This window comes from Silurus aristotelis (assembly GCF_946808225.1).
Source record: "Silurus aristotelis genome assembly, chromosome: 1".
NCBI lineage: Eukaryota > Metazoa > Chordata > Actinopteri > Siluriformes > Siluridae > Silurus > Silurus aristotelis.
Genome location: NC_139574.1, coordinates 7,311,243 through 7,333,493, shown reverse-complemented (window position 1 = coordinate 7,333,493; position 22,251 = coordinate 7,311,243). Strand labels below are relative to the sequence as shown.

Here is a 22,251-nt window from a genome sequence, read left to right as displayed (position 1 = left end):
ATAGATAGATAGATAGATAGATAGATAGATAGATAGATAGATAGATAGATAGATAGATAGACAAGAAAGGTATGAATGAATGATAGATAGATAGATAGATAGATAGATAGATAGATAGATAGATAGATAGATAGATAGATAGATAGATAGATAGATAGATAGACGGACGGACGGACGGACGGACGGACGGACGGACGGACGGACGGACGGACGGACGGACGGACGGACGGACGGACGGACGGGTAGAAATTTATTCTTAGATTTCAAATGTTTCTATATTTAAAAACTTAATATGGTTTATGTGATGAATGAAGATTCTGTGGTGGTCATTGAGAATGGATCACTTTTTAAATACACTAACACCTTTTTTTAAGTAAACACACACAGACACACACACACACACACTTACGGTGGATATAAGGTGTACCTGTGGTGATGGAGGAGTGTCGGCTCATCGAAAGCAGAATAAGAGTTATTAGAGCTCGTCACCATAAAGGGCAAACCCCAGAACAATGAGCATCGATAATCGATCATGATTTCATAAAGGAAGAAAATCAAACGGTCTATTAGAGAAATATAAGAGTGAGTCAATGAGGGATGCAAAATGAGGCATGAATGAAGAGACGAAGACACTGAAAGAAAAGAAAAAATGAATGAGGGAAAAAGAGAGCGAGAGAAATGCTCAGATACAGAGCAAGTCTATTAGTGCACGGGCACAACAACAGGAGACAGGATCATTGTCCTGATGGCAGGAGATTCATCGCAACTGTTTGAGAAATGAAAGAATGGAAGTTGATGCAGGGAAAGAGGCCATTTGGGAGATTATTCCTCCGTTCTTTTTGTTCATCAGCATTTCATCTCGAACTGTTTGCTTTGTGATTGAAACGCACGCATGCGGTTTACGGAGTCGAATATGTCAGGATACGGCACGAGGACACGCTGCAGAATAAGTCGTCGCATCAACGTGATGCGTTCTTTATTGTCTTGGGGTAAATCGTTCTCACGTCGCCAGGTTCTAGACGCAACATCACCTGCGCCCGCTAACGCGCGGTCAACCTGCTCTGAACGAGCGCTACGCTAATTGATGTGGCAAATATGTTTTGACAGGGGATTGAGAGGGCTTTTGTGTCTGGGACTGATGTTTACTGCACAGACACTACATTAGACTAAGCTAATGGAACACTCCAGCACTCACCGCCAATTAAGCAGGTTAAGTGAGTCGCCGTGTCGCTAGCATACCGCGCTAATGCACGCTCCTCTCTCAGCACACACACCCTCTCCTGCTCATATAGCCACTTATAGACTCATTTTCTATCCCTCTATCTCTCTCTCTCTCTATCTCTCTCTCTTTCAATTTTTTGTCTTTCTCTTTTTCTCTTTCTCCCCCTCTCATTTTTCTTTCTCTCTCTTTCTCCTTGTCTTTTTCTTTCTCTCCTGTCTGTCTGATAATTTCCCTCTTTTTCCCTCTTCTTCACCTCCCTTATAATAAATGTCTGACCATTTCCCTCACTCTTTCTGTCTGTCTCTCTTTCTGTCTGCCTGACTGTCACCTTTTCTTTCTCTCTCTATGTTTGCCTGACTGTCGCTCTCTTCCTCTCCTTCTCTTTCTGTCTGTGCTCTTCTATTTATCTCGCTCTTTCACCTTTTCTTTGTCTTTCTCTCTCTATCTATTTCTGTCTGACTATCTCTCTTTCTCTTCCCTCCCCAATCTAACTCATAATAAATGTCTAACCAACTCCTACTCACTCTCTTTCTGTCTCCCTCTTTCTCTGTCTTTCACCATTTAAAATATTTTTGCCCAGGACTGTATTAGTTCATTTTTTAAATAAGTCAGTAGAGTATCTGTACAGAAGTCCATAATAAACACTGGTGAGGTCACGAGTGACCCTGTGGCTATTCAGTACATTAATGGAGTATCTGTGTCACATACAGGACCTTCAAACAGATGAAACTTGCTTTAGATTCCTGAGTTTGTATTAATTGTAGTCCACTTGGTGCTGATGAGTGAGAGTTCTCCTCACTACACTCCTACACATGATATTACAGGATTTCGACTTCCCTCTGATAATGTGTGTAATGTTGATTCTGTGTGTGTGTGTGTGTGTGTGTGTGTGTGTGTGTGTGTGTGTGTGTGTGTGTGTGTGTGTGTGTGTGTGTGTGTGTTAGGTCTAAGCAGCAGCAGTGAGTGTTGGCAGCAGCTCAAGGCTTCGTGCTTCAGCGTGAACTGGACTGCAGGAGACGAGCAGCTGGAGGTGATCAACGCCTCCGTGGGCAAATGCAGAGACTGTGGAGCTCCATCACGACTCTGTAAACGTGCACTTTTTACACGCTGGAACAGAGTCTATCGCAAAGTGAGAGCTGCTCCACCCACCCACACACACGCACACACAATTTCTCAATCAGCGTCATTAACAGAAAAATAAAACCTGTTACAGTGCAGTCACACGCGCCATAAAATCCATAATCTATAAACCGTTTTTTTTTGTTTGTTTGTTTGTTTGTTTTTGTCCTTTGTTTGTTCATAACATAATGACAGCAAACATCAGCAGCAAATGTTTCGTAAATAAAAAAATATACTACTTCTATGCGCACTGATGAAACACCGACGTGTTCTGCATCACAATACAGAGAAAGAACAAAGACAAACAAACAGGGGGAAAAAAAATACTAATGAACAAACAAACAAGCAAGAAAACAAACAAATAAAAAAGAAAAATACGATTAATGTAAATAAAAAAAACATAAACAACAAACAAATAAAAACAGTAGTAATAATAACACAAACATAAATAAAAAAACGTATTAACACTCGAATGATATAAGTTAATAATATTTAAATAAATAAATAAACAAGCAAATAAATATATATATATAAACAATATATCTATAAACAATCAAACTATAATAAGATTAATAATAAAATAATACAAATAATAAATACATACAGTAGAAAGCCATATTAGCATTGTGAGATACATATATGGAGAAAACCACCTGTACATTTTCTCCTCATCATAAAATCCAGATTCTATCAATATAAACATAAGAATAATAATAAAACTTTTCACAACCCCACCCCTTTTTTAATATTCAGTCTTTATTTGCATCCTTGAACCTCATTGGTGCTTTCATTCTATGATGCAATAACACTCAGCTGTCAGCTTCTACCTCTTTTTCAACCTCCTTATTTTCCTCCTGTATTGTGGTCGTGGTAAACTCATAATGCAGATCTCTCATATCATATGAAGGGAGGTCATTGCTTAGTCATTAAGGCGTTGGACTTTGGCTCTGAAAGTCATGAGTTCAAATCCCAGCCACACCAAGTTGCCCCTGTTGGGCCCCTCATGCTGGCCCCTTAAACCCATAGCTGCTGTATGAATCAGTTAAATACAAAACCCCTGCAATATTGTCTTGTGGTTGATGTTCAGCCCTTAGATGCACACTACACTAGCTCTGCCATCATGTGCTTTGAGAAACGAGCATTAAAACTCTCGTATGTTGGGGGGGTTTTTTGTGGCATTTTTACAAACAGTTTCTTCAACACAAACCTGGAGGGAGCCTGAGTTGTGTTTTTTTTTTGTTACTGAGAACAAGTCGAGATGTTTGCAACGAGTTTCACTTTGGGAAAGCGTGAAAGTAAAACACACGGCCTTGTCATGGAAGTGTACAGAAGAGCTCCGGCTGCTCTACCAAATGGTGGCAGTTAAAGTCTAATGACTGTAGAGCTGGTAATCATCATGAAAAGCACTTGAGCAGCGTCGCACGGCAAACGCTCGCCGAGCACAGCGAGAGCCGCACCAGCTCACACGCTAATCTCGAAGAAACTTTACTTTTCCCCATGCCTCTTCTTCTTCTTCTTCTTCTTCTTCATCTGCTGCACCTCTCCCATCTCTTATGTGTGTGTGTGAGAGAGCGAGAGAGCGAGAGAGAGAGAGAGAGAGAGAGAGAGAGACAGAGAGAGAGAGAGAGAGAGAGAGAGACAGAGAGAGAGAGAGAGAGAGAGAGAGAGAGAGAAGAAAGTGTGGGACAAAAGAAAATGCACCAAAAAGCTCACAGAATGTTCAATTGCTTGTGAAATTTAAATGGGGAGATTACACAGCTGTTCAAGTTCCCGCTTTGTGCCGGCTCATTCATTTTTGTTTTGCTCTCTCACACTCTCTACTTTCTTGCTTTCTTTCTTTCTTCCTGCAGCTGGTAGCGAGCGCTTCGGGTTCGAGCGGCGGCCTGCTAACGTACGGCGAGGCCAAGCGGGCGGCAGCGTCGTACCAGAGCGCCAAGGAGCAGTGGGTGCGAGCGCTACGGGAAGCCGGATTAGGGACGTGGGTCAGGAAACCGGCGGAGCAAGAACGCTTCGTGCTGACGCCATGAAACCAGAACTCGAACATAAACACGGCAGGATGAGGGCATGAAGACTTGATCCTTAGGAGCAGGAAAAAAATGGGTTTTGGGAACGACTTTTTATTTTCACCTTCCAGCGTCCCCTCTTTTTCTTCCATCTCACCTGCAGCTGTTACACTCCAATAAAGCTGTGTGTGTGTGTGTGTGTGTGTGTGTGTGTGTGTGTGTGTGTGTGTGTGTGTGTGTGTGTTAACCTTCGGCAAAGTGAAAGGCAGCAGCCACGTCCTCATCGCTGGCCCATTTCCGGATTCTCAGCCCCTGTAGATTTCTTGGCGCACCGTCCAATTAAAGGTGCTGTCAGAATGATGGGCCCCTCCCCCTCTTCTCTCAATCTCCCTCTCTCTCTCTCTCTCTCTCTCTCTTTTTGTCTCACACACACTTATACAAGCTGTACCTCTTTCCTTTTCATCAAACACACTCGCTCCTTCGCGCTCACCTCTGACGGAAAGAAAGAAAGAAAGAAAGAAAAAGAGAGCAGGAGGGTGATTTGACATTGCAGCGACAGGTTAATTCAAGCCCTTTTGTGTGCAGCGCAGGGAATATAAAGAGACGAGAGGAAGAAATAGTGACAAGGGAACATAAACGGTGCCATTAAAGCGTGGAGGGTCTGCACGCGGCGCTCAGGAGGGTCTGCACGCGGCGCTCGGGCGGGTACGCCCTGCCAGGTTTCTTGTGACACGCGTACTTGTTTTTTTTTTCCTTTTTTCTATTATGTTGCCTCACTGTAGATTTACATTATATAGACACAAGTTTGTAGACACCTGCGCATGTGCTTCCTTTTAAACATCCTGTTCCACATTTAGTTTCTATTCATCGGCTTATAATAACCTCCACTCTTCTGGGAGGATGTTCCACTAGAGTGTGGACGTTTGTGCTCATTCATCTATAAGGGTGTGGGTAAAGTCAGGTAGTGATGTAGGTGAGGTGAGGAGGCCTGAAGTGCAGTCAGCGTTCATCACGTTCATCATGTTCGAGGGACGGAGCTCAATAGCAGGAGATGTTCCACTCCAAACAATGTAAAGCAGATCTTCATGGAGTTTGCTTTGTACACAGGAGCATCGTCATGCGGGAACAGGTTTGGGTCTACTAGTTCTAATAAAGGGGAGAAAAAGAGTTTGGGGAAGAACCACATATGACTGGAAAACTCAGGTGTCCTAATACTTTTGTGTACAGCGCCGATGATGGTTCCTCCCTGGGGATTTGCCACGTGTCCTTATATTTGTCATGTCAAGAACGCTTTTCACATCAGACAGTCTCAAAGCAGCTTTACAGAAATTAACAGTTAAGGTGAGCGATGTGTGTTTATCTCTGATGAGCAGCCGTGGAGACAGTGGGAAGGAAAATCTCCATTAGATGTTATGAGGAAGAAACCTTGAGAGGAACCAGACTCTGAAGGGGAACCCATCCTCATTTGGTTCATGGTTTAATTTTTTTTGATTACACAATATATTTTTGATACGTTTTATGTTTAACGGTGTCATCAGGTAAGTGTTTATCATCAGGAGGACCAATTCAGACTAAATGAAATGGGTTCGTCTGGTTTTTAGTATATTTTGGGGCATAGCGCATAAATATTAAATAAAAATAAAATTACCTCAAAAATGCAAATGAAATGTAGGGAAAAAATCATAGCTTATTATTATTATTATTATTTTTATTATTATTATTATTATATTATTATAATAAATATAATCATACATACATGAAACCTTTATGTTTTAAGTTTATGACAAAATAATAGTTATAACAATGTTATTCGGTTATAATGTTATAATATTATTTGGAATAAAGGTCCACAATATCCACCATAAAATACTAATATCAGATGTAATTAGTAAATAACTAAATAAAGTGAAAAAAAAATATTATAAATACATTTTAATTTAATTTCAATTCATTTTATTAAAAAAAAAAAAAATATTCAGAAATAAAACCGAATTGCCAAATAATGATCCACAAAATGATTTTACCATCAAATGTTTAAAAGCAAAAAAAAAAAAGAAAAAAAGAAAAAAGAAAAAGAATCTTTTAGAAAAATAAATAAATAAAATAAATCTTTAAAAAAAATGTAAGACATTTTAAAGTAAATTATAAATATGACCTTTGTGAAATCATACTTTTGTTTTAGAAGGAAAAATAAAGAAATGCTATTTAAACCTGCATATCTATAAATAAATAAAAAATTAGGTGGAAAAATGATAACAGTGGATTGTTTTAAATATAATATAGGATCAAAAAAAAAAGTTTTTTTGATTTTTGATAATGTATGAATTTCTGTCATGCATTTAACAAGCATTAGGTCACCTGTCAATTAAAGTCAGTAAGTGAGATCTGCTTATCAGATTATTATTTATTTATTTATAATGCAAATATAAATGCATCATTTTTACAATTGGATTTGTGCAGTCAGTCAGACGAACACAGATTTCATTTCTTCTCATTTTGTCCTCTGTCGTGACACACAAGCAATTTCTAAATGAAGCAGATAACTAAACACTGATGATTTTCTTGCCTTTTAGTCAAGTTTTGCATTTTGGGTTCACATTCTGAGATCCTTGTGTAAAGTTGATCCTCTCTGATGACACGCTGTACGCTGAAGCGACGTGTAAATGCCTGTACCAGCTGTATAGTGACACCTAGTGGTGGAGTGGTGGTAATACTGGTGGACCGAACGTTGCCTCAACCCTGTGCATGAATCACTTTCCTCTTGCTCTCCACCTTCAGTGTATTTCGCTGAATCTGTGACTAACTGTAGACTGAGATGTAATAGGCAGTAGATTAGGATGGAGAACGTTGTCCTCCATCAAGGTCTCTTTCCCCCAGTCTTTTCAAACCCAATTAAAGGTTACAGGTAAAGATCATCATCACCTGCTCTATCCATACTCCTTTTATAATCCTCACATATTTCCTCCAGGACGTCCAAAATGGCTGTCAGAAACCTTTTTTTTATTCCTCAATAGAAAAGAGAATGATATAAATGACTTGTTTAGTATCTCAAAGAAAAAGAGTCAGTAGTAGGCATGACCGAACGGCAATATTGTAATATTCCCTGTACATTTTGTAAACTTTGTATAAAGAAAAAAAAGAAAAGAACAAGGTTAAAAAAATAAATAAATAAATAAATAAATAAAACACAAGGTGTCGGAATATGATGTATATTTAAATCTGCAATTATTATGCTGCTAAGATCTGTACATTGCACTTCAGTTGTACCATAAAGTGAATGTTTATGTGAATAAAAAAAGAAAACCGCATATCAAAATAAAGTTTGTGTCTTATTTTGCATATTGAGATCATTAAACGCCGCAGACTTGTTCGTATGAATATTCATATCTACACCCACTTACACATACACATGGCGAACGGGTCAGAACCCCAGCGCTTATACGAGTTTTACGGTATGTTTCCCTCCTGTTGCATTAGAAGGAATTATTATTATTGTATATTCAGAAAAAAAATCCTGGTGCACCCAGTTTAATGGTATTTCTCAAACTTTGTCAAATCCCTATCACTTACTAGTGGAGTGACTGTGGTGAAGGAAAACCACAAACCATTGTAAAAGAACATTACAATCCAAATCCATCCTCATGGTTCCTCATCATTTGTACCTAATGAGCAAACCATAGGTCTATTACAAGATTTTGAGACTTCATGAGGAAGAAACCTTGAGAGCAACCAGATTAAAAGTGAACTCTTCCTCATCTGAGTGACACCTGGATACATGTTCATCATTGTTGAGATGATCAAATGTTCCCTGATGGAAACCTGATTGCAAAAAATAATGTTAATTGTATCTTAAGATGGTCAATTCAATTTAATTTGTATAGTGAGTTGACCGTCACATTGCATACTTACGTTTAAAATGAATGTATATACATTTTAAATTCATATATTACACCCAATAATTAACCCCCTAACAAGCAAACTACAGGTGAGAGTGGCAGAAAACATTCAGGAGACTTCATGAAGAAGAACCCTTCAGAGGAACCAGACTCAAAAGGGATCCCATCTTCATCTGGGTGACATCCAGATACGTATTCATGTTAATGAAGAATAAATGGAGGTTAAATCAGGTTAAAAGGAAAAAAAAAACTGAGGAGGAGAAAATGATTATAAACTACTGAGGAAAAAGGTACGGTTTTAATCCTGCTGCTACTAGTGTTTATTACTTACACCATAAAAGACAATTAGCCTCATAACCTACTGTTAGAACCTTCACACCATTAGTGCTTCATTCCTACATATACCATGGTCAGTCTGAATACTCTGTGTGTGTGTGTGTGTGTGTGTGTGTGTGTGTGTGTGTATCAGTAAAGGAGACGTGGCCTCTGTGTGTGTGTGTGTGTGTGTGTGTGTGTGTGTGTGTGTGTGTGTGTGAGTGAAGGAGGCATGGTCTCTGTGTGTGTGTGTGTGTGTGTGTGTGTGTGTGTGTGTGTGTGTGTGTGTGTGTGTGTGTGTGTGTGTGTGTGTGTGTGTATCAGTGAAGAAGGCATGGCCTCTGTGTGTGTATCAGTGAAGAAGGCGTGGCCTCAGTGTGTATGTGTATTAATGAAGGAGGTGTGGCCTCTGTGTGTATGTGTATCAGTATCAGTGAAGAAGGCGTGGCCTCTGTGTATGAAGGAGGCGTGGCCTCTGTGTGTATGTGTATCAGTAAAGGAGGCATGGCCTCTGTGTGTGTATCAGTGAAGAAGGCATGGCCTCTGTGTATTAAGAAGGCGTGGCATCTTTCATTCATAGCAATGATCAAATAAATATCATTAGTGTACAAAGAAACAAACGGAGAGAGTCAGGGTTCATTTTCTGACAAGGACATTTATTTACACTGTGTAGTCATGTGGTACAGATGTGGTACAAATGATGTGGTACAGATGTGTTCAAATGTAACATTATCCCTAAGGGTCACTATACAGATTTCCACCATCACAGCTTGTATACACTATTATAAGTTCTATTCAGACGTCTCACTTACTTTATAGTATTCTGAAAACACTCAAAGCCCAGAAAATGTCCACGTGACAGTGTGTAAGTGTGCGATAGACGACTAACCACACAACGTCTTGTCCAATATCAATAACGTCTAATATAGTCTCTTGTCCTACAGCGCTATACGGAACACCAGCATGTCGGCTCTAACGTGTGCGGGAACCAAATGAAACATGACACGTTACATCGTTTAATTCTATGCATAAAAGCGCCACCGACACGTTTCACATCGGACATTTTTTTTTCAGTCCGGAGAATCAAATCACACAGCGATCACGACGGCATTTTTCTTTTTTAGATCGGACAGACAGAGAGATTTTTCATGCAGACGGATTAAAGCAATACTGTTTTTAAGCAGGAAGTGTGTGCGTGTGTGTGTGTGTGTGTGTGTGTGTGTGTGTGTGTGTGTGTGTGTGTGTGTGTACTGCCCGAACCGTCTGTCTTTTTTTTTACGCACAGAGTAACTATTAATCATAAATGCAATATTTTATACAGTAAAATAATCTCTGTACATAGAAACTGAATCCAATGATAATAAAAAGAGTGAGAATGTAACAGACTGGATCTGGTGAGGGGAAAGAAGAAAAAAAAAAGATTTCACACTCGATGTAGCATGGAGTTTGTATTCTCTAGTCTTAGCTTATATCATTTGAAAGACAATGTGGGGGGGGGGGGGAGCTGTAAAATAATCATTCTTGATGTTTAAATCTTGAGTATTTTCTCTAAATTTCTTGTCATTACTCTGGGATTAAATTCATGAGAGACGCGAAAATAAATACGATACGGCGAAAAATTATATAGAATTATACCCGAGTGCTAATCAGATGCTGACTCGTTTTATATATAACACGATAAATCATATTTATACACACAGACGCTATGATCAGAAGTATTGAGACACCCGATTTTTCCAGCTATATGTCAATTTTCTCCAAATTGTTACCACTAATTTGGAGGCACACGAGTGTTTTGGCTTGAAATGTCTGCTACACTTTAAACCAGGAGACCCGAACCTGTTCCTGTGCACAAAGCCAGCTCCATGAAGATATGCTTTACACAGGTTCGGAGTGGAAGATCTCCTACTATAGAGCTCTGAACACCCCAGGTCTCCTCAGCTCACCTCTATCAGTACCTGACTTCACTAAAACCCTTGTAGCTGAATGAATCTCCACAAAATAAATCAAGTGCAACAACATCTCAGAAGGGTGAAGGTTATTAAAAGAGTAATGGGTAAATGGGAACTCAATGTGGAATGTTATGTTCAAAAAGAAGCATGTAATCGTATGATCAGGTGTCCACAAACTTTTGCCCATACATATATATATATATATATATATATATATATATATATATATATATATATATATATATATATATATATATATATATGTGTGTGTGTGTGTGTGTGTGTGTGTGTGTGTGTGTATAATATTTAACATGAACATGAGTCTCTGGCATCCAGTTCTTGAAAATAAAATAAAAATAAAAGGTGCTGAGAAAAGGATCTACTATAAACGGTAACAATAAAGGGATAAAAAAACAAATCTGTGGTATAAGAGGAATAAAACGCTTCAGGATGTGCCTCTAGAGGACATAATCCTGCTTGCGTTGGGATGAAAGGCAACGCATTGCCCTTATACACTAATACAGGAAGTCAAACGTCTGACGGCCAATCAGATTCTTGTTGCTAGGCAGATTTAACGTTGCTGTGTAACACTGCGTTCGTACGCGTTTTTCTCGTGTACGACAACGTATTGGTGCACAAAGTGGATCAGGTGAAGAACGTAAAGTCCTCCTGATCTGCTGCAGGAGGAGCGAAAAACATGCACAGATTCTCTGGAATCATGACGTGAGTCTGTGTGGAAGTGTGTGTGATTGTCATGATGGCAGCGCGTGAGATTCTTTCTGACATCTTTATCATGAGAGCTGTATCTTGTACGTACAGACACACACACACACACACACACACACACACACACAGAGCACACTCCAAAAAAAATCAATACACTAATGGCAAGGATCTGGCTGTGTGTGTGTCTGTCTGTTTAACCAAGCCTAAGGTCTATGTAAGTATAACAGAACGGGTGTGTGTGTGTGTGTGTGTGTGTGTGTGTGTGTGTGTGTGTGTGTGAGAGGGTTTGTGTTCACTTGTCCTGCAGCAGAGCAGGGATGTTGATGTTCCAACCGATGGCCTGTCGATCGAAGCCGCAGGTGAACAGGTTACACGCCTGGTTCTCCTCGTTCCACGCCGAGCAGCACACCATGCGCCGATGACCCTGCACACGCGAGCGCGCACACACACACACACACGCACGCACACACGCACGCACGCACGCACGCACGCACGCACGCACGCACGCACACGCACACGCACACGCACACACCAGAGTCAGGAAAAACACAAACTGTTTGTGATACATAGACATGCATTTGAAATAAAAAGCCACAAACATCTGACCCACACATTTATGCTACAAAAACACAACGTAAAGCCCACATAAACAAAAATCCATGCTACACAAATACTTGCTCATGCATCACAAACATATTTATGTAACACAACACAAAACACACCCAAATGGTACACAAACACACATTCATGTAACACAAAAACACCATAATTATACACAAACACATTTTTATAGCACACACACACATTCATGTAACGCAAACACACATTTATGTAGCGCAAACACACCGTAAAGCCACACACATTTATGAAACACAAACACGCATTCATGAAACGCAAACACACCAGAAATGCCACCCACACATGCCATGCATGCTGATCAGTATTCTTACACATGCACGCACACACACACACACCTGTCTGTTGCTGCGTGGAAGGCGGGCCAGCCGAACCCCGGTCATATCAAACAGCCGGACTTGTCTGTTGTCATGCGGCAGTGCGATGATCCTCTGGTTCGCTGAGACACTTATTCTACATGCAGAGGCGAAAAAAGATTACACAGATATACAACCTTTACAGGACCTCCAACTGACCTCCAAAACATCCAAAAATTACCTGTTAACAGCCGAGTCGGTGCGGATGGTCGCTATGGGCGACCGCATGTTCTTTAGGTCCCACACCTTGACGGTGCGATCGTCGCTGCCGGACACCACGTTGTCTCCTACTGTGAAGACAGCTGATGTCACCGTGCTGCAACACACACAAGAGTAAAATTACTAAACAGTCTCTGTATTCGTTTACAAACGAAACCCGCGACACAATATGAATGTTTGTGGTCATCTGATCATGAGAATGGTATGTCCATCTCACACTCCACAATCTAGTGGAACATCTTTCCAGAAGAGTGGAAGTTATTAGAAGAGCAAATGGGGGCTAAATGTGGAGTAAATGTTCAAAAAGTAGTCAATCTTATGGTCAGGTGTCCACAAATGTTTGTCCATATGTAACATCACAGTGTATGAGGTCAGGCGCACTAATTTAACGGACTGAATATTTCATATCCACTCTGTTACTCTTGAATGGCATTTTGCCTTCTCTTATTTACTAGTGATGGGAAGATCTGATCATTTAAGTGACTCGGGTCTTTGAATCTCGTTCGGCAAAAGGAACAAATCTTTTTTTTGAGTCAAATAGTTCATTTCGGTACTTTGATAAAACAATAAAATGTTGCATTTTCAATTAGCAGATCTCCTAACACGTCTTCATACACGTACTTTAACTATAGTTCCAATCATATATGTATGTATAACTGTATAGTGTCAATAGGAGTCACGTGATAAAAGAACGAACGACTCGGACTAGAAGAGTCGAGAGGTGAACTTCTCGATTCTGTTTCCTGCTTATAACCGATGGAGATTTTGCGATGCTTTGCCTGTGAGCGTCCAGTAGAAAATGAACGGATCACTCTTTGAGACGACTCGTTCTTTTTTAAAGACTCGTTAAAATATGAACGAATCGTTCATAAACGACCCGCCACTATCATCTACCCTCCTGCCTTCTGGTCAGGTTGCCAGAATTACAAAAATTACAATGTTAAAAGTGCTATACAAATAAAAGTGTAAAGAATTAAATTGAAAAGAAGAAGAAGAAGAGTGTGTGTGTGTGTGTGTGTGTGTGTGTGTGTGTGTGTGTGTGTGTGTGTGTGTGTGTGTGTGTGTGTCTGGCAGTGGGGGTTTTTAAACTTCATTCCCTGCTCTGCTTTCAGTTTTAAATTAGCACGGTCCAGGCTAATCGCCCCAGTAGCTGCTTGCCTGTATAATTTGAATTGACATGATATCAAGGTTTAATTAGGGCTAAATTCTGCAGTATTAAGGGATGCAGGCCGGGGCTCTGGCGGCGCTAATGGTTGCTCCTGGCTCGCGCCGGAGCGACTCGCGTCGAAAGCGAAGCGTGGAAACAGTTTCTGACATTGCACCGGTGTGCTGCGAGAGCGCTCAGGCAGAGGGGAGGAGGTCGGGGTAATAGATTAAAAGCTTGATTAAAACCCTATTAGCGCTGCGCCGGTGTTTTGGTGAGATGTTCCGTGTCCCCCGGGAGCCGCTGACGAGCAAGGTCGAGACTCGGTGGGGGGAAGGGGAAAGTGTGTGAGCGTGTGGAGAAAAGACCGGGAGATGATAAAGAGATACGGCTTTAATTAGACTAGCGTGACGATGGAGAAAAAGAACCTCCTTGTTTGATTGACAGGACAAATCACTAACCAGAAAACTCTGTCAAACATGCAAGACTGTCTTCTTTACCGTCTTGTGCAGCAACCAATCAGATCGCAGTGACGCATCAAGATGCTGAAGTTTATGGGCAGAAAAGTGTACAAAAACACTGTGTTCTACCAGCGTGCGTGTTTCATGACTTATATCACTCAGAGGGAGAGAAAGAGACAAATAGAGAGGTAGGAGGATAGAGATACAGTTAGATGAATGGAGAGACAGATAGAGAGAAGAACCCGATAGACAGATAGAGAGACGGGTAGATGGATAGAGTTAGGTAGATAATAGATGAATAGATGCATAAAGAAACAGGTAGATAAAGAGCCAGATAGATGAATAAAAAGACAGATAGAGAGAGAAGGATAAACAGATATAAGAACTGATAAACAAATAGGGAGACAGGATGATGGATAGAGAGACAGAAATATGAACTGATAGACAAAAAAGAGACAGGTAAATGATAGAAAGACAGGCAGACAGAGATAGATAGACTGAGAGAGAAAGAATGTGTGTGTGTGTGTGTGTGTGTGTGTGTGTGTGTGTGTGTGTGTGTGTGTGTGTGTGGACTTGGGGTCAGTGCCTTTTTTACGCATCGATAACATGCTAGTCAGAGCTGTATTACATGTCAGACCAGTGACAAAGATCAATTACTATCCACAGGAAGTGGTGCATAATCTCCAGTTCTACGTCTCCCACAGCCAGAACACCAGGCAAAAACAAACATGGTCAATAATCAACATGTACAACATCCCTGAAAGACAGATAGATAGAGAAAAACAGACAGAAAGATAGAGTTGACGAATATACAAACAGACAAATAGAGTTTGCCAGGTAGACATAATTAGAGGGATAGAGAGACACAGAGATATAGTTAGAGATTCAAAGTTAGAGTGATAGGGTTAGAACAAGAGAGACAGAGTTGAATGGCTAGAGAGACATTAAACCAAAGTTACAGGGACAGAGTTAGAGGGAAAGAGAGATGGAGTTGAATGGACCGACAGAGTTATAAAAACAGAGATAAGGGACAGAGAGACAGAGTTAAAAAGACAGATTTAGAGGGAAAGGGAGAGCGAGAGTTAGAGGGGCAGAGACAGATTTAGAGAGACAGAGTTAGAGGGACAGAAAGACAGAGAGTTAGAGGAAAAGAGAGACAGAGTTAGAGAGGCCGAGAGACAGATTTAGAGGGACAGAGACTGATTAAGAGAGGCAGAGTTAGAGGAACAGAAAGACCGGTTACAGGACCAGAATTAGAGGGACAGAGTGATTTAGAAAGACAGAGTTAGGGAGACAGAGAGACAGATTTAGAAAGACAGGTTTAGAGGGAAAGAGAGACACAGTTAGAAGGAGAGAGACAGATTTAGAGGGGCAGCGAGACAGAGTTAGGGGGACAGAGAGAGATTTAGAGAGACAGAGTTAGGGGGACAGAGAGAGATTTAGAGAGACAGAGTTAGAGGGACAGAGAGACAGAGTTACAGAGAGAGTTAAAGGGACAGAGAGAGACAAAGTTAGAGGGAAAGAGAGACAGATTTAGAGAGACAGCATTAGAGAGACAGAGAGACAGATTTAGAAAGACAGATTTAGAGGGACAGAGAGACATAGTTATTTGACTCCTCACACCCTCATCCTTCAGCTTAACCTGTGTGTCTGTGTGTGTGTGTGTGTGTGTGTCTTTAACCAGTCAATCAGATGCCTAAGCTGAGGTTAGAGGCCTCCAGGCTCTTATTGTGCGCGCACACACACACACGCGCACACAAACACACCCACACACACACACACACACGCACACGCACACACAGAGTACAGCAAGGCTTCTGCCACTACTCATTTGTGCCACTCGTTAGTGAGTTGTGCACTAATATCACACAATTAGGAGGTGATCGGTTCCCGGGACTGAGCCTGTTGTCCTTCTGAAAGCTACCACACACTGTCAGCCTTCATTACTCATAATTACCTCCGAGTATGAAACACACACACACACACACACACACACACACACACACACACACACACAGATCTCCCTTCCTAAATGAGTTCACTCGCTGTTAAAATCTTGGTAAGTGTTTAAGATTTGTAACCACAAATCATTTACACACACACGCAATATGAATGTTCCAGAACATTACAGAAAAGGGGAGAAAGTAGAAAAGAAAGGAAAATAAATAAAAAAAAAGGAGAAAGGTGAGTTTGTGTGCGTGCGTGCGTGAGTATAAGTGTGTGTGCGCGCATGTGTATGTGTGTGTGGGACTGTTTGAGTGTTTGTTTTATTTGTACGTGTATGTATGTGTATGTGTGTGTACGTGTGTGTGTGTGTGTGTGTGTGTGTGTGTGTGTGTGTGAGCGAGAGTGTGTTTTAGTGCACGTGCGAGTGTGTGTTAGTTTTAGTGTGTGAGAGTAAGTGTGTATTTGTGTGTGTGTGTGTGTGTGTGTGTGTGTGTGTGTGTGTGTGTGTGAGTTTTACTGTGTGTGAATGAGTGTGTAAATGTGAGTGCGTGTGTGGATGCGAGTGTGAGTTTTAGTGTGTGTGAGTGTGTATATGTGAGTGCGTGTGTGGGTGTGAGTGTGTGTGTGAGTAAGGGGGTGGGTGTGAGTTTTAGTGTGTGTGTGTGTGTGTGTGTGTGTGTGTGTGTGTGTGTGTGTGTGTGTGTGTGTGTGTGAGAGAGTGTGTGTGTGTGTGGGTTCAGGGTGCGACTCATTCATCTTGTGGTCCCTGTGCATTCAAGCATGAACTCCTGCTGACAGCACTACTCTACTACATCACACTGTCACACACACACACACACACAAACACACACACACACAGGTCATGTCACATCATTATGTGAGCCACACGTGATATATCAGGTGTTAGTGCTCGACTCATCACAGACTCAGGGAGTGAGACCTGACCACCAACTGCTGCTGACTCAACCGTTACCGCTCTCACCATGTTCCTACAGTCACTTCAACAGATATGATGAGTGACCCACAAGCCATACGGGTGGGCAAACACACCTCATCCACCCTCACCCTCAGCACTGGAGCTCCCCAGGGTTGTGTTTTGAGCCCCCTGCTGTACTCACTGTACAAATATGACTAAGTGGCCACTTCCAACTACACCACCATCATCAAGTTTGCTGACGACACTGTTGTGGTGGGCCTGATCTCCAACAACGACGAGACGGCCTTCCTACAGGAGATTAAAAACCTGGAGAGATGGTGCCAGGAGAACAATCATCTCCTGAAAGTCAGCAAGACTAAGGAGTTGACCGTGGACTTCAGCACGAAGCAGGAGCAGTCATACAAACCGCTAAACATCAACGGGACCCCAGTGAAGAGTGGACAGTTTCCGGTACCTTGGTGTTCACATCAAACAGGACCTTGTCTTGGTCCTGCAACATCAACACCCTGGTGAAGAAGCCCGGCAGCAGCATCTGTACCATCCAAGATGTTTAAAGGACTTTAAAATTTCCTCTCAGGTGCTAAGGACCTTTTACAACTGCACCATTGAAAGCGTTCTGACGGGTAGGAACAGCACCATGCAGGACAGACGAGCCCTCCAGAGGGTGGTGCAGTCAGCTGAACGTACCATCCACACCGAGCTCCCTAACCTACAGGACATCTACAGCACGCGGTGTCGGGCCAGGAAGATGGCGAAGGACCTCACCCATCCCAACAATGGACTCTTTTCTCTGTTGTGTTCAGGGAAGCGCTTCCGCTCCTTGAAAGCGAACACAGAGAGAAGGAGGAGGAGCTTCTTCCCGCAGACCATTCAAAGTTTAAACCAGGAAACACCCAGGATCCAGTACTGGACTTCTCTCTCCATCTTCACTCATTCCTGCACAACTTTTTATTGCACTATTATGACCCCTTAACCTCTGGACTGTCACTTCAACTCTGAACATATTTAGATCACACCACACTGCACATGGACACTTTAAGGACAATTACTAAATCACTTTAAATTTGTACTTCCACTATCTGCCGTACTCATTTATTCCCATCTAGATTCATGTATATATATCTATTTTTATCTATTTACTATAGTTTATACTTTTCATTTATTTACTTAAATTTTTTTATCCTTAAATTCTATTTCTTTTTATGCAAAATGTTGGACAGTCGTACAAAGCATTTCACTGCATGTCGTACTCTGTATGTGACAGATACAATTTGATTTGACCCAGGATGGAGAAGAGAAGAGAATAAAGGGGGATAAAAGAAAATCAAAAAGAGAATTAAAAAGAAAAAAGAGAATTAAGGAAATTGAAGTAAAGAAAAGAAGAGAAAGAAGGAAATAAAAGAAAGATAAATGGAAATTTAAAAAAGAAAAGATAAAAGGAGAGAATGAAAAAGAAAAGAAAATTTAACAAAATTATAGGAGAAAGGAAAAGAAAGAGAAGATAAAAGAAGAAAAAAAACAAGAAAAGAAAATGAAATAAAAATATATATTAATACAAGTGGAAAAAAGAAAAAGAAAATAGGAAAGAAGAAAAGAGAAAGAGAGAATTATTAAAAGAAACACAAGAAATGTGAAAATTTTTTAAAAGAAAAAACAAGTATTGAATCTTTTGTAGAGTGAGATGTGTGGCGATATGAGCTGCTGCTCAACATAACTAAATCAGCTCATGAGTAAAAAAGAGAGCCAAAAAGAGAAAGACGGAAAGGGGGGGGGGGGGGGGGGGCAGAGGAACAGACCGACAGAAGGAGAGGGACAGAGAGATAGCGACAGAGGGAACGAGAGATAGAGAGACAGAGGGAAATAGAGACAGAGAGACAGAGGAACAGAGAGATAGAGAGACAGAGGGAAATAGATATAGAGACCGAGGGAAATAGAGATAGAGATACCGAGGGAAAGAAAGATAGAGAGACAGAGGAACAGAGAGATAGAGAGACAGAGGGATAGAGAGATAGAGAGAAAGAGAGACAGAGAGATAGAGAGACAGAGGGAAATAGATATAGAGACCGAGGGAAATAGAGATAGAGATACCGAGGGAAAGAAAGATAGAGAGACAGAGGAACAGAGAGATAGAGAGACAGAGGGATAGAGAGATAGAGAGAAAAAGAGACAGAGAGACAGAGGGATAAAAAAACAGAGGGACAGAGAGATAAAGAGACAGAGGGAAAGAGAGAAAGAGAGACAGAAGGAAAGAGAGATAGAGAGACAGAGGGATAGAAAAACAGAGGGACAGAGAGATAAAGAGACAGAGGGAAAGAGAGACAGAGGGACATTGATTACACTAAATTTTTTGCAAACTCCCATCTAAACAGTTGGGCCGAACGATCCAAAAAAATCATGAGTCGCACTTCATCAAAAAATCACTTTATCGTTTGTGTGCGTGTGTGTGTGTGTGTGTGTGTGTGTGTGTGTGTGTGTGTGTGTGTGTGTGTGTGTGTGTGTGTGTGTGTGTGTGTGTGTGTGTGTGTGTGTGTGTGTGTGTGTGTGTGTGTGTCTGTGAACAAACACAAACCCTCTAAAACTCCCAATGCAAACACAACTCTACAGCTGAGCAAATTAAATTGTTGGCAAAAATTATCAGCATGGATGCTACCAGAGTGTAACATAAAGCATCTGTCATTATAACACACACACACACACACACACACACACACACACACACACACACAAAATAATTATTATACAAGACGATAATAACACGTCCCTGTTTCACTGTGGAGATGAGACACAAACACAGGCACTTTATTAGGAACTCTGTTTAACCACTCAGACCTGAGCAACTGGGGCTCGTAAGATATATATGGATAGATATACCTAAAGTGGGGGATGGATATATATATATGAATGAATGAATCTTATGGATGGATGGCTGGAGGGATGGATGAATGAAGGGACATAATTGGAATACAACACATAGATAGATGGATAGAGGAATGGATGGATCTGACTAAGCTTGAAGAAGGATGAATAGATGATAATGACTGAACATTGAAAAGAATGGAGAAATCCAACTAAACTGGGAAAATGATGAAAAGATGAATGAAGAAAAACAGTCTGGGAAAAACAAATGGATGGACGGACAGATGGACGAATTGTCAAAAGAATGTAAGAGGTAAGAGCAACGGAAGGATGACAATAAAACTGGAACATAGATGGATGAATTATTAGATGGTATATGGATGGATGGATGGATGGATGGATGGAACCAATCAGAAAGAGAGATGTAAGACTGAAGACAATCAAACTGGAACATGGATGGATGGATGAATGAATAATTGGATCGTGAAAGGCAAGGGTGAATGGATGGATGGATGGATGGATGGATGGATGGATGGATGGATGGATGGATGGATGGATGGATGGATGGATGGATGGGTGGATGAATGCATCTGACTAAACTTGGGGAAAGATAAATGGTTGGTTATGATCCAAATAAACTGGGGAAAGTATCAAAAGATGGATGAAAACAACCAGTCTGGGATAAATGGATGTCTATAAATGGACAAATAAATGAAGAAGTGAGTGAATGGATAAATTAACGAATGAGTGAGTAAGTAAATGAATGAATGAAACTAATCAGGAAGAATCAGGAAGAATCAGGAAGAGAGGTGGAAGGATGAAGACAAACAACTTGATGGTCGTACTCTATGTATGTGTGTGTGACAAATAAAATTTGATTTGATTTGAATAGATGGATGGATGGATGGATGGATGGATGGATGGATGGATGGATGGATGGATGGATGGATGGATGGATGGATGGATTTATGGATTTATGGATGGATGGATGAACAGACATATAAACACAAATTCACATGTACACCTGAGGAGCAAATGCTGGAATAGTAAAAATGATTCATTCTTCTTCTTCTTTCTGCTTCTTCCATTAGGGGTCTCCACAACGGATCATCCATCTCCATACCCCCCTGTCCTCTACATCTGCCTCTTTCAAACCAACTACCTGCATGTCTTCCCTCACCACATCCAAAATCCTCCTTGGCCTTCCATGTTTTAATCCTCCCTGGTGGCTCCATCCTCAGCATTCTCCTACCTATATACCCCATGTCCCTCCTCTGCACATGTCCAAACCATCTCAATCTTGCCTCACTCACCTTGTCCTCCTGTCCATCATTGTCACTCCCAATAAAAATCTCACTATTTTCAGCTCCGCCTCCTATTTTTTAGTCAATGCCACTGTCTCTAAACCATACAACATAGCAGGTGACTTTCATTCCCCTTCTCTCCAGCATGTACTTCCACCTCTCCAGGCTCTTCTCAACCTGCTCACTACTCTCACCACAAATCACACTATCATCTGCAAACATGATAGTCCACTGAGACTCCCCTCTGACCTCGTCCGTCAACCTGTCCATCACCGCTGCAAACAGGAAAGGGCTCAGAGCCGATCCTTGATGCAATCCATCCATTTACAATAGGGTTTAAATACATCAACAGAAGCTCGACTTGACTCTGGAATGTTCCCAGGTAGTCTAGCATTCGGTAAGGCAGCTGAAGCGCTGCATTATGGGATCTGTAGTTTGTGTTATCAGCGCTTTATATCGCCGGGACATTAATAACAATAATAATAGATCTATATAAAATGATCTTGCGGGCCAGATATAATTGTCCGTCGGGCCAGATGTGGCCCGTGGGCCTTGAGTTTGACACATATGCTGTATGATGAACCTCAGTGTGATCTCAGCCTGAGAGAGAGAGAGAAAAAAAGAGAGAGAGCTGTAATTGTGTATGCTTTGAGGAGTGTGACAGAGGGGAAACGCCCTGTGCTTTCACAGCTAATCTCATTACGCTGATTGTCTATTAGCGAGCATTACAGTGGGATCTGACGGAATTATGCGTGTCGCTCTCAAACCGACAGAGAGGAGTGTATAATCCGGGAGCCATCAGAGCCTTTAGTGGGCGTTCTACTCCACCATCATTACGCTCCGTCCAGACCGTCCACGGCCCTCCAGCAGGCAAGAAGCCAGGCCAGGATTTTCACCCCAGAAGCACAGGCAGACATGATTTTAAGGCCTGAAATTCTCTAGCGAGAGGAACTACAATATAAAATTATAATAACCGAGTGGCTTTCGGCTGTCAAACCCAGCACCAGCGCTTAATTACGACAATGAAAGGTTTCGCAGTTAACATGAACGCTTTTGGAGCGAAGCCAAAGTATGCGTAATGAAACATTTTCGGGCTGTTGGTGGTTTTGTTGTGTGTTGTACTGCCATCTGGTGGTCATTAACGTGACTGCAAAATAT

General features: G+C 41.3%; 2 protein-coding genes and 1 long non-coding RNA gene across 5 annotated transcripts in view; 2 read left to right on the top strand and 1 right to left on the bottom strand.

The window, feature by feature from the left end:
- adarb2 (adenosine deaminase RNA specific B2 (inactive)) overlaps positions 1–4,701 on the top strand; it is a 246,600-nt gene extending 241,899 nt beyond the window's left edge. The window contains exons 9-10 of the mRNA XM_083546030.1: positions 2,167–2,351; positions 4,192–4,701. Coding sequence (XP_083402156.1) covers positions 2,167–2,351; positions 4,192–4,368 — 362 coding nt within the window. The 3' untranslated portion in view covers positions 4,369–4,701. The remainder of the gene's footprint in view (positions 1–2,166; positions 2,352–4,191) is intronic.
- A 3,983-nt stretch (positions 4,702–8,684) lies between these two features.
- LOC310730739 lies at positions 8,685–9,922 on the top strand. Of its 2 annotated transcripts, XR_014534939.1 has the most exons (3): positions 8,685–8,750; positions 8,885–8,988; positions 9,019–9,922. It is a non-coding gene; the product is annotated as an uncharacterized lncRNA (long non-coding RNA). The 2 variants fall into 2 exon arrangements; XR_014534940.1 differs by lacking the exon at positions 8,685–8,750 and having other exon boundaries at positions 8,847–8,988.
- Positions 9,923–10,751: 829 nt separating this feature from the next.
- Positions 10,752–22,251, bottom strand: part of wdr37 (WD repeat domain 37) — a 42,278-nt gene continuing 30,778 nt past the window's right edge. For both annotated transcript variants that reach the window (XM_083547072.1, XM_083547071.1), the window contains exons 12-14: positions 12,407–12,541; positions 12,208–12,322; positions 10,752–11,657 (exon numbers count right to left, since the gene is read on the bottom strand). In XM_083547072.1, coding sequence (XP_083403198.1) covers positions 11,526–11,657; positions 12,208–12,322; positions 12,407–12,541 — 382 coding nt within the window. In that variant the 3' untranslated portion in view covers positions 10,752–11,525. The remainder of the gene's footprint in view (positions 11,658–12,207; positions 12,323–12,406; positions 12,542–22,251) is intronic.